The sequence below is a fragment of the Aythya ferina genome (genome assembly GCF_964211825.1).
Source record: "Aythya ferina genome assembly, chromosome: 2".
Taxonomy (NCBI): domain Eukaryota; kingdom Metazoa; phylum Chordata; class Aves; order Anseriformes; family Anatidae; genus Aythya; species Aythya ferina.
Window position 1 is genome coordinate 69,526,536 of NC_140297.1, and position 15,808 is coordinate 69,542,343.

At 38.6% G+C, this 15,808-nt stretch overlaps 1 protein-coding gene across 1 annotated transcript in view; it reads left to right on the forward strand.

Annotated features, from left to right (window-relative positions):
* The window catches only part of LOC311432454 (uncharacterized protein), a gene marked incomplete at its 3' end in the record, with an annotated part of 78,822 nt that overhangs the window by 52,300 nt on the left and 10,714 nt on the right, over window positions 1-15,808 (forward strand). Inside the window, exons 11-13 of the mRNA XM_084510904.1 lie at window positions 6,706-6,969; window positions 8,847-8,985; window positions 13,563-13,724. Of these exons, the coding sequence (XP_084367030.1) occupies window positions 6,706-6,969; window positions 8,847-8,985; window positions 13,563-13,724 (565 nt within the window). The remainder of the gene's footprint in view (window positions 1-6,705; window positions 6,970-8,846; window positions 8,986-13,562; window positions 13,725-15,808) is intronic.

The window sequence follows — 15,808 nt, forward strand, 5'->3', positions numbered from 1 at the left end:
TTGAGGTCCCCTCTAACCTGTGCAGTTCTCTGATCTGTGAACTCAACATCAGCAGGCTAATTGCAAAGCTGTACAACAGAAACGCAGAGTACTTTATCATTAAAAAATAAGAGAGAGGGAGGACCTGTTTAAATATGCAAATTTTAAGTAGAATACACAAGAAAAGGGGGATTTGTTTGGAGGAGCCAGTATCCCTGTGTTTTTGCTGAAGGAGCTGTTATCTGAGTCCTGGAGAAGGGAACAGATCCTGAGTGAGGTCTGGACCATCCATGAGCATGACCTCTGCTGTGACAGAACTTTTCTGATCAGGGAAATGTCACTGTGTCCTAGTCCTGATTGAAACTTAAGAAGCCAGCAAGTGTTTTGCGAAATGTGTTTGAGAATCCAGAACAGCATGAGGAAAGAGAACTGGAAGGGAAGAGCCAAAAGGGGAGGAAAACTGTGTGTTACTGCTCTGGGGACATGGGAAGACCCAGGCAGGGAGAGTGTGGTGAGCATCTCAGCACCTCATGCCAAATGAATAGTGTCCTTCTTGGGCTCCTTGGTTTCCTGTGGTCTATGTGTTCTCCTGACATAGAAGAAATAAACTGCTGTTTTGTGTACGGCCTACTGTATCACAGAAAACTGATGCTCTGACCAGGCTGGAATAAATCTCAGGAATAAATAACTGGCACAGGAGTGGCAAAAGAAGTAACCTCAGTTCCTGGTTTCAGCTTACAAAGGCAAATTCTCCTCTTGCACAATGAGGTCAGAATCTACCCAAGCCAGCGGTATATCACCCGAAACTCTCAGGGAGGCTAGTGCTGGCTGTACCATACATTACTACTCCCTGCTGGTCAAAGAACAGAGAAGAATTAGCAGCAGATGTGCCAGGACAATTAGCAACAGATGCAGAGGCTGAAGCTCACAGAATGTGAACATTATTTCCTGGTATTTGCAAAGATAAAAGGCCAGATTCTGGTCCTCTGGTGTAAGGCAATAGAGCTGCAAGAGACAGAATCGGTGTTAACTGTGCCTTGAGTTATCTCCTGGAAGAACAGGAGGCGCTGGAAAATTGTCACTGTTGAATGGCACAAAGGTGTTTCCATCAGGGCAGTCAGAACTGCTCTGAGAAGGCATTGGGGTGCCTTGGCCAGGGAATGTAATTCTCCTGGGTGTGCAGGGCTTGGCAAGCAATGCTGAGCTTGCAGGCGCTGCACCATGAAAACTTCTGTCCCATACTACCCCATAATCAGGAGATTTTGGGTGCTGGATCACAGAGAAAGTAGTGGTACTACAGCAGCATTTAAGGAGATTCTCAAGAAACATGGAGAGAAGACACTTGGATGACCTATGTCAGGCTTGAAAGGTCTCATCTCTTTTTCAGAAAATAGAAATATATACATATATATATATATGGGAAAATGAATCTGCACAGCATCTGCACAGCCCTTTGATTTGTGTGCTATTCTGTATTCAGATACCCGTTTACAGGCAGGCAAAAATGGAAAGATGGGGAAGTAAGTTTCCATTCAGATGATAGATAGATAGATATTCTGATGATAGATAAGACTTTTGGAAAACCCTAATAACCCAATATTGTATTTTTACCTCAGTCCACGTTTGTATTTCCTCTCCTCTGGCCTTTTATAAATTTCAAAGTTACATTAACACTTCCCAAGAATGCCCTTCCATCTGCCTGTATGCTAGCTTTGCATGTAAACAGGGAGGGCTTGAAATCTGGTCATAAAAGCTCCGCCCTGTTTTAACAGTAACAACCTTATCTCCAGCACTTTTCATTTTACATAGTGAAATAATTTATTTTATTTTTTAATGAAATGGTTTGATGGGAACAATCTCCTATTTAAGAGGTTTTATACTGGTGTTTTATGCCAGTAAGGTTCATTTACTACACTTTTCATAATCAGAAATGGTGAACCATTAATTTATATGTTGTTTTGCAAGACTCTTCTATATAATAAGTAAACATCAAGTTGCCTTTACATTTCTTAATTTAGTTTAATCCATTTGAGTGCTAGATGTTTAGTGGTCTTTTTTTTTTTTTTTTTTTTGTGTTATGTGAATTTGGAAATGGCATTTTTATCCTTTTTCTTCTAAATTGAAAGCATTTGAAGGTGCAGAGGAGAGAGGCAAAGGTTTATTTCTTCTCTGACAAGGTTAAAACCCAATAGAAAGTCAGACAAAAGCCCCAGATCCTCACCCTGGATCTGTTTATTGAAATATTCAGATAGAATCCATTCTCTCTCTAGAGTAAATGATTTCTTTGCTGAAATTATGGTGGCATATGGAGAAGTAAGATATATTACAATAAAACTGATATAAAACAGTTGAATTCAGAAATAGTGGGAAGAGATAATTTTAGTTCACCATGATTTAATTCAATTAAATGCAACAATGTTAACTGCAGACTAAGAAGAATTACTTGTGTGTGTGCAGGAACACACAAGCATTATTTATTCTCTACTGCATCTCTATCTGCAGAAGAAATTACACCATGGAAAACCGGGCATAGGATGTTTTCGTACACTGGAAAAAGCCACACACTTCACAGACCTCAGTGGAAATTTCACCTGAGTAAGGAGAAACTGTGAGATAACCTGTCATAGATTAGATCCATGGATTTATGTATTATGCTCTTTTTGGACATCAGCAGTGATGGTGCAGGCCTGTGGACTAACTTGCAAAATGGTGCCTCAAAAGAGGTTGCTACCAGCAGTGAAAATATTAGCTGCTAATTTTTTTCTTCAGGAACAAAACATTCCATCCAGACATGTATGCCCATCCTAAGCATTGCCCCAAGCCAGGCAGTGTTCTCTGCAGATGCATGTTCTCCCACAGCTCCAGAAAGCACCTCTTCTTGTTTCCTCCAAGGACCTTAGGTCTCATAGGGGAGAGCAATTTGCCAATTCCCCTTCCCTTACCATTCATGTTGCTCCCTGCCCTCACCTGCAAACAGGGACACCAGTTCACAGTGGCATGCAGGATCTCAAGGACTGTGGACTTTCATAGAGACATTTCTAAGGTGCCTAAATGCCTTTGTGTTTGCATGTCTATGGGTCTTGCTGGCCATGCCCCAGATCCTCGCTCTTGGACCCTGCCTTGTGGAAGGCTACTGAAGGGCCAGTGGCACAGCCCTGAGCTCCCTCCTGGGGCAGACTGGCCCTGCGGCTGCAGGACAGCAGGCTGTGGCAGATGCATGTTCACCGTGGTGATGGGAATGGGTCTAGCATGGGGATGTCGGGGAGACTCCTTTTCAAAACTCTTCTGTTTCAGCCTGACTGCCTGTTCCTAACCAGCAGTTCCCCTGTATAAGTCATGCTCCCAGCATCCGTCGGGATGAAAATGAAAGCCCACAGGCTTTTCATTTTTTGTATGAATGCTTGGCACACTGGCATAGAGTAACAGGAAGAGATTTGGCAAATATTTCTGTATAGATTCAGCAGAAAGAAATTGCTTATTTGGTAGATATATTTTATTAGACTGTGCAAGCTAAGATGTGTCCTGCCTTGGTCAGACATTTGATGTTCAGGTGTGAGAACTCCCAGAATGAATCTTACAACCTCAGGCTTTGTAGCATACAGTTGTGTGACCAAATCCCTCTTTTTATTCATTATATGTTTGGATTATGGAATGGCATAAACATCCAGCTCCTGTAACTCTGAGCGAAGGGATGCTTTCAGTCCTAAGGAGTGATTTTGCGATCTAAGACTAGGATGAGAGTTTACAGCAAATGAAGAATAACAGTGAGCAGAAAACAAACAAGTGAATTTTTAATAGTCAGTCTGACTACCCTTACGTCAGCTGCCTGACCACTGTCTGTTCATAGACAGGCTGGTAGAAGAGGGCATACTGTTGAGTCAATTTTAAAAAAAAAAGAATAAGTCTGGAAACAAGGGAGAAACTGAAGGGGATGTTGTGATACAGCAGTGATTGCAGCTGCTTATGCTTTGGTATTGCTCAATAATACAGGTAATTGTCTTTGATCGTATCCTTGTAACCACCACCTTTAATTTGTTGCACAGAGGTTACTATCTAGCACCCAGCTAGCCAAATGAAATGTATGGCTTGATTAAGGATCTCTTTTGTCAGTAATTTGTGCCTAATGCTTTTAGCTTTCCCACGGGCTGTTATAGAAAATGGTAAATCTGGTTTAAATGAAACCTGATACTGTTAATGGTTTAATAGCAGCTGCCACAGGGTTATGGCATTTTTCAACAGATCCTTCTGTTACATTCTAAGCCTACACTAAATCTTAGAATATATTTACATAATTAATATAAAGTACACCTACATAATAATGACAATATTTATAGTTTTAAAATATTTCCTTAAATGTCTTCCTCTGTATTGTCATTATTTAATAATATAAAACTTGAAACACAAAAGCATACTATTATAAATAATAATTTATATTTACCTCATCCAAAAATACCTAGAACATAGCACAACTATAAAAGCATAACACCTCCCAACATAGAAATCATTAATGTAGGTAAATCCCTTAACTGCTTCAGAAAAAGACAGAAATTGTTTCTATTTGGAGACAAATGTGTCTATCTGGAGGTCTTGGTCTGAGTTTCAAAAAATGCTGAAGATACATCCTACAAGACACTCAGAAGTTTAAGTACTCAAATTAGAGGACACCCTTGAACATCATGGCTTACATGCCAATTCACAAGGAAGAGAAAGAAGGAGCAAAGGTTCCTCTTTCCCCGTCTTCACTGTAAAACAAGGTAATGTAAATGGGAAGGCAACTGTACCAAGGCAGACACTGCTAAGAACTTTGAGAACTGAAATAGGAAAAAAAAAAAAAGGTGGAAAATGTAAAAATAATACAACAAAGTCTCTATTACAGAAATATCCAAGACAATTTAAGCGATTAGGCAAAATTCCAGTTCTCAATTATCCAGAAGAATGTGTAGGATCTACTGGGTCTAGCTAGGATGTTAACTTTCCCTGCAGCAGCCCATACAGTGCTGTGCTCTGCACTTGTAGCTAGAACAGCAGTGGTATCACACCAGCGTTGTGTCTGCTGCTGAGCCGTGCTGGCACAAGATCAGGACCCTCTCTAACCCTCCTACTAGGGGGTGGGCAAAAAAGTGAGAAAGGAACATCACTTGGGCAGCTGACCTAAACCAACCACAGGGATATTCCATACCATATGATGTCACACTCAACAATAAAAGGTGGAAAAAGGAAGAAGAGGTGAGGGGTGGGTTCTTGTGAAAACATCTGTCCTCCCAAACACTGGCTACATGTGTTGAGGCCCTGCTTCAAGGATGTGGTCAAGCATCTCTCATTTGTGGCAAGTAGAGAGTAATTTCTTTCCTCTGAACTTCCACACAGCCTTTACTTGTTTTATTTTGTTTAGTTTTCCCTTTTCCCCTCCCTTTTCCCCTTTCCCTTTTTCCCTTTATTTAAATTGCTTAATTAATAATAATCTTTCCTTAATAACTATTTTTCCCTTTAATTAAATTATCCTTATCTCCACCCATGAGTTGTTCTTTCCTTTACTTCTTTCCCTCCTCTTCTAAGGAGGGGGAATGAGAGAACGGTTGTGGTGGAGTTCAGCTGCCTAGCATGGTAAAACCACCACAAGGATCAGTGGAGAAGTAAATGTTCTGATGAGTGAGTGGTGTAGCTGACCTATTGTTCCCCTTTCTCCAGGTGACTGCCTTTCAGGTCTGGTAGCCGGGGTATGATGGCAGCCACCTTCCGTGTTCCCGATTTTGCATGTTTTTTAGTTGTCCTTTAGAATGAATTAGAACTGCTCAACAGGACTAGGATTAACCCCCATGTTAATTAAAGAACAGTTAAAATTGTGGCATAGGATTGGATTCCCTTGTCTTTGCCCTGCTTCATCCTCTACTTCTTCATGGCCATCTGCTTCACGTCCAATTTTTTCACACAGCAAATCTTATAGAGGGATTTATGTAACTTCTTTATATCAGGATTCTTCACCCCTGATTTTCAAGTCTATGTCATGGAAGTGCAATTACTCCAGGGCCTTAAGGCCCTCTTCAACAGGTCTATACTCTTCAACAGGTCTAAACCTGCTGAGAATAGCTCTGGCTATCTTATAAAAAGTGTAAAGGGTATTAGCAAGGTTTTGGTATGTTTGAGTTTTCCACCTCAGATTCCTTTTTGACTCCATACTGAGATTCACATACTTTGCAAGAAGGGCTTCCATGTTTTAAGTTAAAGGAGACTACTATTGTGTACCAATATCATTCCCAGAACTGTGTGGAGAATTTATGACTCAGTGAGGAGCAAGCATGTGTTCTCATTAGGTATAAGAGTAGGTGATCAAGTAGGTGAACCCTTCAAAGTTGCTGCAGAAAGAACCCAGTGGTGAATCTGAATAAGATTTCACAGGGACGTCTCATATTCCAATGTTGATTCATTATTATTTTTTTTTTAATTTTCTCGGGGCAATGTTATTCTACTACTGGTAAGTAAAGAGACTTTCAGAAAGCCAGGGGAAAAAAGAAACCACAAAATTAGCATGAATAAAGTGCACAGCATTTTCTGTCCGAGTGGGAAATTGTTCAAAGACGTGATTTAGTGGAAAGAGTTTTTCATTGCTTTAGTGTGCAAAATTAATTCAAAGTTATGATGTTTGTAGAGTGTTATATGATAAAAGAAAGATGTTTCCCTTGTGATGTTTTTAAAACAAATAATTATTTTATTTTCTTCCTTTGCTAGGTTCTACCACCTAGAAAGGCTGTGAAGCCGGGCATGGCAGTACTCTTTGAACTCTTCCTTCTTGGTGGAACCTATACTTGGATTGATCGAGAAGTGGGATGGGGGGTTTTTCCCTTATGTGACAACAGTCTGAATGCTTTGGAGGGAAAGTTTAAATGTCCTTTCCTTAGAGGCCATTATGATTCTAAAATTGACCGATTCAAAAAAATTGAAAATTTAATTTCTCAAGACTTGGACCATTGGTTGTGCAATCTATACTTTCAGGTTTGTACATAAACATTTCTGTTTTGTTTAATTGAGAATAAATTCCACATTTTTTCCCCTGTCATCCTTAATCCTTTGTCCTGTTTTCAGCTAAGATAAAGTTAATTTTCCTCCAAGTAGCTGGTATGGTGCTGTGTTTTGGATTTAGGATGAAAATAATGTTGATAATAGGCCAATGTTTTAATTGTTGCAGAACAGAGCTTACACTAAGCCAAGGACTTTTCAGCTTCTCATTCCACTCTGCCAGTGGTGTGCACCCCCAGCCAGGGGGTGCACAAGAAGCCAGGAGGGGGCAGAACCACACCAGCTGATCCAAACTGGCCAGAGGGATATCCCATAACATATGGTGTCATGCTGAACAATTAATGTGGGGTGACTAGTTGGGGTATGAGGGAGGACCGCTGCTCAGGGATGGGAAGGGCATTGGTCAACAGGTGGTGAGCAATTGCATTGTGCATCACTTGTTTTGTACATATTATTATTATTATTACTGTTACTGTTACTGTTATTACTATTATTGTTTTATTATTTCTCTTTTTTTTTCTGTCCTATTAAACTGTCTTTATCTCAACCCACAAGCTTTTACTTTTTTTCCCCTGATTGTCTCCCCCATCCCACTGTGGAGGGGAGGGTGAGCAAATAGTTGTGTGGGGCTGAACTGCCTGCTGGGTTAAACTACAACATCCTGTCTTCGTAAAAAAGAACAGTTTATCAAGCTACCTACTAGACATATAAAGAAAATGAACATCAAATACATCTCCAACTCTCACCTGAAATTAATGATTTTTCAAAGCCAGATTGTATTTGAAATGCTGAAATACTGTTTGTAGTCCTGGATCAAAAAATAAGACAAAGTTAAAATTCTGAGTTTAAAATTCTGAGTTTAAGCCTGTCACCAGTATATGTGAATTGGCACCACAGTTTTAGTGAATCTCAGAGGTGCTTTTGCAGTTATACATGGCTACAAAATAAAAGAGTGTGGTTTATGATATCATTGCATTTGTATGCCTGGGATCCCTAGCTACCAAGCGGCGATCTGTTGTAGAAACCTTACTTTTGAATAGGTTTTTGTCCAAACATACATAACTTTTTTTTTTTTTTTTTTAATAACTGCTTTAAATAGGCCTGAATTAAGAACTCTTTTTCAGTGGAAGCTTTGTTTCTGGAATTGTAAATTAACTGTGTTGTTTGTAATTGAAATATGTTCCCTCATTTGGAATCCTAATGAGACCTCAAACTTATACCTCTTTTATAGTTGTTTCTGGATCAGGAAAAAGTAGTTACCAAAAGTGGTGAATTTTGAAAGTATCTTAATTATAACATGGGTTACTTAAAATAAAGTGTACTTATTTGTTCTGCATTTTTTTGTAAAGGTGTTTTTAGGGTAATCTTCATTTTTAGATATACTAAGGAATTGAAAATAACTTCAGAATCATGTAAAGCAACAAGAGTTTATAGCAAAAGACATAGCATCAGACAAGCTAGGAAAGGGCAAGAGAAGAGTCAAAGTAGTTGAAATAGGGTAAAAAAACTCAGAAAATTAGCCTTTCAACACAATGCATAATCCTCGTGGCTGGGATGATTTAACAAGCCAGGGAATCTATACTTTCCTAGATGATTTGGACAATGAGTGACCTCCATTTATGGGGTGTCCACCTTAGTCTGTGTGTAAAGGAAATGCATACAGGAAACTGATATGAGAGCAGAGTGTAGTAAATGGAGTATGGAGAAGCAAGAACATCCTAACATGCTCATACCAGTGGACTTCTAGAGTTCACAAATAGTGTATGCTTGTATGTTTTGGCTTTGTGGAATATTGAACTGATTATGTGTTTTGCTTTGTGTTTTTTTTTTTTTTTTTTTTTTTTCCTTAATAGATGATTAAACTACCACAGGATTCAGATAAACATGATGTGCATCTTCATCTCCCACCTGAACTTCCCATGTATTCCAGTATTGCTGAAAAAAATGAAAAGAATGGTGCTTCAGAGAAGGTTAAGTGTCATGGACCACAAGGTGATGATTTCAAACTTTAACATTTAAATTCAGGCTTTTATTGGAGCAACCCTTCATTCCATTTCAATATTAGCTAGTTGTTAGTGTTCTTGTCAGCCTAGATTTTCCTCGTTCAGGTATTGGTCCAACATGCGTTATAGCAGGAATGGTGATTCTTTTTTATTAAGATTGCTTAATTTTGTTTTCAGTTGTGAGCAATTTAAACCACCCTCATTGCTGAAGATGAAACTTTCCATGCTGACTTCTGCTTGAGGCTGAATAATGCTTGGAAAGTCACAGTAATAATAGTTCAGCTGGTTTTGACAACAGGCTTACAGGATTTTTTTTTTTTTTTAATATTACTTTATGTCTAATTATTTTTGGAAGAACTCTAGCACCTCCCTGGGCTAGAACAGGGACTTCAAGTTTGACAAGGAGATAGCTCTAGTGTTATAGTCATGCCTTATGCTATTCCTATGAAATTTTATTAAGATTCAGTCAAGTGGTAACCTAGAGGAAAGCCAAATTATCATTTGCTTATGTGGAGCAGACCTCCCCAGAAGCTTCCTTGCAAAACTTCTAAATGTTCCCATTAGACTGAACATCCTCTCTGGCCTCAGTGAGTCTTCTGAGGTAGCTAAGCTGAAGACATAATTAACCATATTGTGGTGGCCCTTCCCAAATTAGTTATCCTCTTCCCTTAGGAATGCAAAATTGGAAAGAATGGGAGGACACTGCCATTGGGTTTTCTCTTTCAGTGTGTGGGATCTGACTGCAAAGCTGAAAGGGACAATAAGAATTATTTTCTGGCATATAGACATGCTTATGTTCCCTCTTGTTTAATGAATTGAAGGATGCAGCCAACCCACAGGTTTTAGGGTCTGTGTGAGTATTATGTGTAGATCTGAAACAGAGATTTAGTTCTTAAAGACAGAGGTTCATCAGGCATTTGATAACAGCAGCAGTGATGCATGATAGAAGACATGGGAGGAGAAAGAGGAGGATGTTGTAAGGAAAGGAGGAGAGCGGATAAGCAGTAGTCATTTACTGTGGCAAATGAACAGCTCAGGTTGGATGTGTAACATCAGAAGAGTCCAATAGAAGTATTTTCAGACTGTGAGAGATAGTTTAGGAGATAAAGTAAATGAGGTTTGCCCTGCATCACTTTTAGGCTAAGCAGCAACCAAACTGATCAAAAGAGTTTTATGTACCCTGATACCAGAACTACAGAGGTTTAAACATACATCATTATGAGGATTAAGGTCTTTTTGTTGCCGTGAATCTTCTATATGTCTGCTAAGAATCTTCCTTCTCCAGATTCAGAACAAACCAATGAATAGTAGATTCAGAAGGTGGAGTTGCAGCCAATTTTTCTCAACAGTGAAAAAGAGTTATAGACAAGCTTTTAATAAATCAAAACTCATCCTTACCATTATTTTATCCTACCATTATTCTTTCCATGCACACAGACACACACATAACAAAGGGGCTGCAGCTAAATAGATAACTGTTTTGGAAATGAAGAAAAACCTGAGATACTCAGATGCAGAAAGATGTGTTTCTAAGAACTTAGGAAAAGCATTAGTGTATGTCCTATTTGACATGCAGACCTCTGAAATATGCTGATAAGCTGATCATGGAAGATCTGCAATTTCCATGCCACACAGATTTACATTAACAAAATTCCATGAGTAATTTCTGATATTGTTTATATTTATTTATTTTTCTTGGAACCTTCTTTAAAGATATTATTAGCTGCTAATATCCCCCATGGGTTTGCTTTTTAATGTATCTATGCAGTGCTACAGTATGCTGTTTCTGCTGGTGATATGTTGCTAAGAGATTTAATAATGGGTAAACAAACACAACATGTGGTAATCCATTTCAAATTAAAAGTTTATTAAACGCTAGCTTGATGACTTTCTGGCTATTTACAATTAAAGGAATGAACCTTAGGGAACTGGAGATCACGTGGTGAAAAATCACGACTTCAACATTTCCAACAGAAAGATGTGTTTATGATCTGTGGCAAGCTGTCGCACATTGATATGCTCTATAAATACTATATTATATCTGTTAAAACACCAAAAGCAGGAATAAATAAATAAATAAATAAATAAATAAAAGCAGCTCTGTTAATGTGACATTAAGGTTGAGACACAAACCAGAAAAAGCAAGAACAGTCTAAATGAAGACTGGTGTTTTGTAACTCACTCTACTGCAGTAGTCTAAATAGTGAGTGATCTTACATATCAATGCCATATGTGGTGCTGCAACATATAAGCAAAATAGAGCAGGTTAGAAGATGGTGTTTTATCCTTCACTTCAAATTTGTCTTGGTTATATAAGTTTAGGACAGAACCTTCATATTATTTCCACTGACTCCAGGCTACATTATTCTTTTAAACCGTAGATCTTTATTGAGCTAGGTATGGCTCTTCCCTCCTACACAGGATCTCTCTTTCAATGCACACTGTAGGGGAATGCTACCTAATGCTCCCTATAGCTTCCATTCTACCTTCCTTTTAGATTATGAATGTGCATTATCAGATCCAGTGCATGCCTTTAGTCCAAATCACGCCTTTTCTCCATTCTTCTGAAGTGTTATTCCTTGTAAGGTTCATGGAAGAGGACAGCTTCTGCTTCCATGGTCACCATTCTCTGCTGTTTTTAAGAAAAGTTTCTGTTATTTTTAGTCTATTGCCCCATTGCAGGCTCAACAGGCTCTGTCAATAAATAGATGATAATTTCTGCCTGGAATTCATTAGCTATTGTTGTGTGTTTGGAAGGCAGCAACAACTCTAATAACATAGGTATGAAAATTTGATGCAACTAGCATAGGTTTGGATATAAATAAGCAAGTATTCTAAATGCATGAAAACATCTTTAGAATCAATCTCCATATAAAACATTAGACATAAACATTCTTGAAGAGACTGCTCTTTATCAAAGCAAAATCCACAGCTAGATCTCTGTTGACTTTAGCATCCATAGAAGAGGGGATTCACATGTGTAAAAGGCCAGTGTAATTCAGTTGCATTCAGAAGAGTGTTAGCTCTTTCAGCCTCAGCAAAGTAGCTGGACAGAACTTTCATATCTGTTCTCTAGTTCAAACAACTTTAGATCAGACCCATTTAGGAAGTTTTACTCTACACCTGTTGGGAACATTCTTCCAGTTACTTGCTTTGCTATCTGTGCTATTCTTCTGGCTTGTAAAATTAAAGGAAAACCCACTTCATTCTAGTCAGTTATTCACATCTCTTTAAAATTGGCTAGTTTGAAGTTCTGGCACTGAACTAGCATGTAATGATTTGTACTCAAGACCTCAAAAGGGTGCTTAGAAGGGAGAAGGTGGAAGAGTGGCTGAGGAGGAGTAAGATACTAGAATAGCTTTTTCAGTGCAATGTTGTGTGCCATTTTTGGCCAAGTTACAGTAAAAATCACTACCTGGAGCTAAGCACTTATGATAAATGGTACATCTTTTTAAGCAGAATCTTGAAAGTTTCACAACTGTGTGGAACCAGGAGGGGAGTTTTGCATTGTGTTCCTAAGCCATGGCTGCCATTGTGGATGCCCTTGCTTTGAAACCGCATAGGACTGCAGGCTGGGAGTTTGCCTTTACTGAAAGCTAAGGGAAATAAGTGCTATGTGAATTTTTGCTCTAGCCTGTCAGTGTTAGAGCTGAGGCCAAGGTTTTCAAGGAAAATGCTTGAAGGTAGCTGAGTTGTTTTGGTCCCAGCAGCAGGATGATCTCGCTGTAGTAGAGCTATGATACAGGCTATATTAGCCTGGGTAGTGTTACGTTAGCACGATTGCACTACTTGTGTTATCTGGGTTATCAGAGACGTTTGTTGCTGCTGTTTTGCAGGGTGGATGTATCATATGGAAGGACTCCCACTGCCTCATCATTCTTTGGACTAGATCCTTATGAAGGCAACATGCAGATTTTCTAGGCATCTATAGTATTTTCTCTCCAAGAAGTCTGCTTGTCCCTCATTCCCCCTGCTCTACTACACTTCAGGAAGATAAATAAAAAGCAACTTAACTCTTCAAGAATGGTTTTAAGGACATTTATTTGCACTAGCATATAATGGAAAAACAGCTCATTCTTTTCCTAAATTTTATTTTCCTCCCCCTACAAGGTTTGCTGTCTTATGGCTGGCTCATGTGCAACATGAATCAACCAGAAGAAAACTTAATACAGCTGATTTTTTTTTTTTGTTTCCCAAACAACAAGCATATAATGGAAATAAATATTATAAAGTAGAATCATTTTCATTTATACAATTTATCCATTTAAAATACATTATAGAGCATTTTTTTCAGTATTTCTTCCTACTTTTTGCTTGCCTGGCTGTTGAAAGCAGCATTGCTTTCTATCATTTGGCTTTGGCAGTCCCCGAAATACACTGGAGTTGTAAAGCTTTAAACAGTTGCGCAGGTCTTTAATTGTAAATTAGTTTTGACAGAGCTGCTAGGCAAAGGCCTGGCCCATACCGTCATGATGCTAGCTGACAACCCCTTACTGCTCCTGGAGCAAGGAAACATGTGGAAGGAATTGTTCTTCTACATTTCGCAGCTTGTCATTTCCTCTGCAGGGCAACCTCTGACCTCCCTGAAAGATCCTGACACCCATAAGGGAAGTATTCCCACTGTTGTAAAGGAAGTGGAAAAGCAGTTTAATGCTGCAAAAGGAGGAGAAGCGTGTGCACCAGAAGAAACTGGGAGGAAAATGGAAGAGCTTAAAATGCATCCAGCAGGTTAGGACTTTTATTGCATCATTTAATTTACTCAAAGTTTGCAAATAGATCTGTTTGGCATGTGTGTAAATACCCTCATCTCCCTTCCCCTTGCTCTGTGATATCATCTCATAATTATTTCACTAGGCAAAGGAAGTGATGGAAGAGTTTAAGTCGATTCTGAGGGATCAAAAGCAGCTTAGGCAAGAAGGTACAGAAGTGGTGGGCTCCTCTGTCTAAAATGTATTAGTAGGCCAAATGTGTTAGCAATTACAAGGTGTGTGTGGAGTGTACTGACAACATTAAATTATGGCTGGTGTTTCTGTGATGTTTTTACATCCTTTCATTTTATTTGTTCACTTATATCCATGGATTACATGTTGTTAGATGCTTGGGGAGTATTTATTCTTCCTGCAACATTTTTAATAGCAATATCCTTTATTAATTGTGCTGAAATACAGTAGGAGTGCTTGTCTGTATTGACATCAGGTAACATTTGTTTCTGGGACGTGGGATTTCTTTTGAAGGTGAAAGTCTTGCAAATTACACTGTTCTTTTTATCCCAGGTAAATTGTGTTTCTGAGAATTAGGTAGTATAACTCCTAGGTCCTATGCTAAGCTCATATGCTAGCATGATGTCCAGAGACAGATTCACCATAGGACAAGCTAAACGAGGGGTTGCCCCCATAATTAGGGTCTGCAGTTGTACCCAGCACTCGGGGCTCTCCTACCTACTGCAAGGGTCAGCTTTTGTTTTAGGGAATGGATGATTCTCACTCCCTTGAAGTGCAGAGAGAGCTAAATGTGCAAGTGACAATAAATGAATCCTGACACTTGAAAGAAAAGTGCAGTTCTCCTTTTACAGCAGGACGTTATGGTAGGCCATTTTAGACACTGAACAGAAAAAAAAAAAAAAAAAAAAGACGTAAGAAATAGCTACCTGAGGGTTCCTGCATAAGCAGTAGTTCTTGGTATTTTTCAAATCTGTGGTCTTCACAGAACTACACAATAGACATCTGGATGGTGGTTTTAAGCCAGTATTCATGGCAGTTTTCCTTTTAGAGCAACCCCCAAAACAATTCAAAACCATTTCTCTGGAGGTGTTTGTTGACTGACCAAGAAGACTATGTGTCTGCTCTTACGAGCACATGAGTTGAATAGCTCATAGAATGTTAAGTGGGTACAAGCAGAGGTAAGAGCTTGCATGGCATTGCTTAGTAAGGACTTATAACAACTGTGCATTGATATTGACCACCATAGATGCATAAGAAGGAGAATACAGAGTTAATGACAATTTCTGCTAAAGGGTGTTGGTGACAAATATTAACAAGGTTATGGAAAAATTGTAACTAAAATTTCAGTACACCTCATAATAAGACCAACACTTTGTTAACATGTCTTTTCTGGATGTTGTTCCTTCAAAGAATATAATCACGGCTCTAACTTAGATCTTTTTCCCCATGTTTTTACTTTGGGGAAATTTACATGGAAATTCATTCAGTTCATGCGCACATTAGTTGCGCAAAGCAGCTTAGAGCACTCACAGTATTTTAATACGAATAACCTGTATGAACATAATTATATTAAATAATATCTAATGGTATTTTGACATTTGCTTTTTTATCTGGTTTATATTTTTTTTGAAGACTTATTCTCCTTGACAACATTTGGATGGGTCTACATTTAGAATGTATAAGCAATTAATTTTTGTGCAGGTAGACAGCTATTCCTTCTGCTCTCTTCTGCCTATCCCCATCACCAATGTTTACCTGGGTCTAAAACTACAATGTCAAAATTTTATTCAACTTAGTTATGTGGAATTTAGTAGATGTCCAATGTTAAATAAAACATTTTAGGGCTCATATTTTCAATTCAAGGTCTCTTTACAAATACCCTGAAACAATATATTTAAAGAAGTGGTCTGATTTTGAAAGGTGCTAAATTACAATGACTTTGATTGAAGTAAGATTAAGAAATTGTTTTGCGTAATTAGAGGATCTTACTTAGTATACTCTGTAAGAAGAAATACTACAATCACGTACAGAGAATTAAAAAAAAAGATCTGGTATAATAAGGGAGCCTACCTGAACTTCCAGCAGACCTCC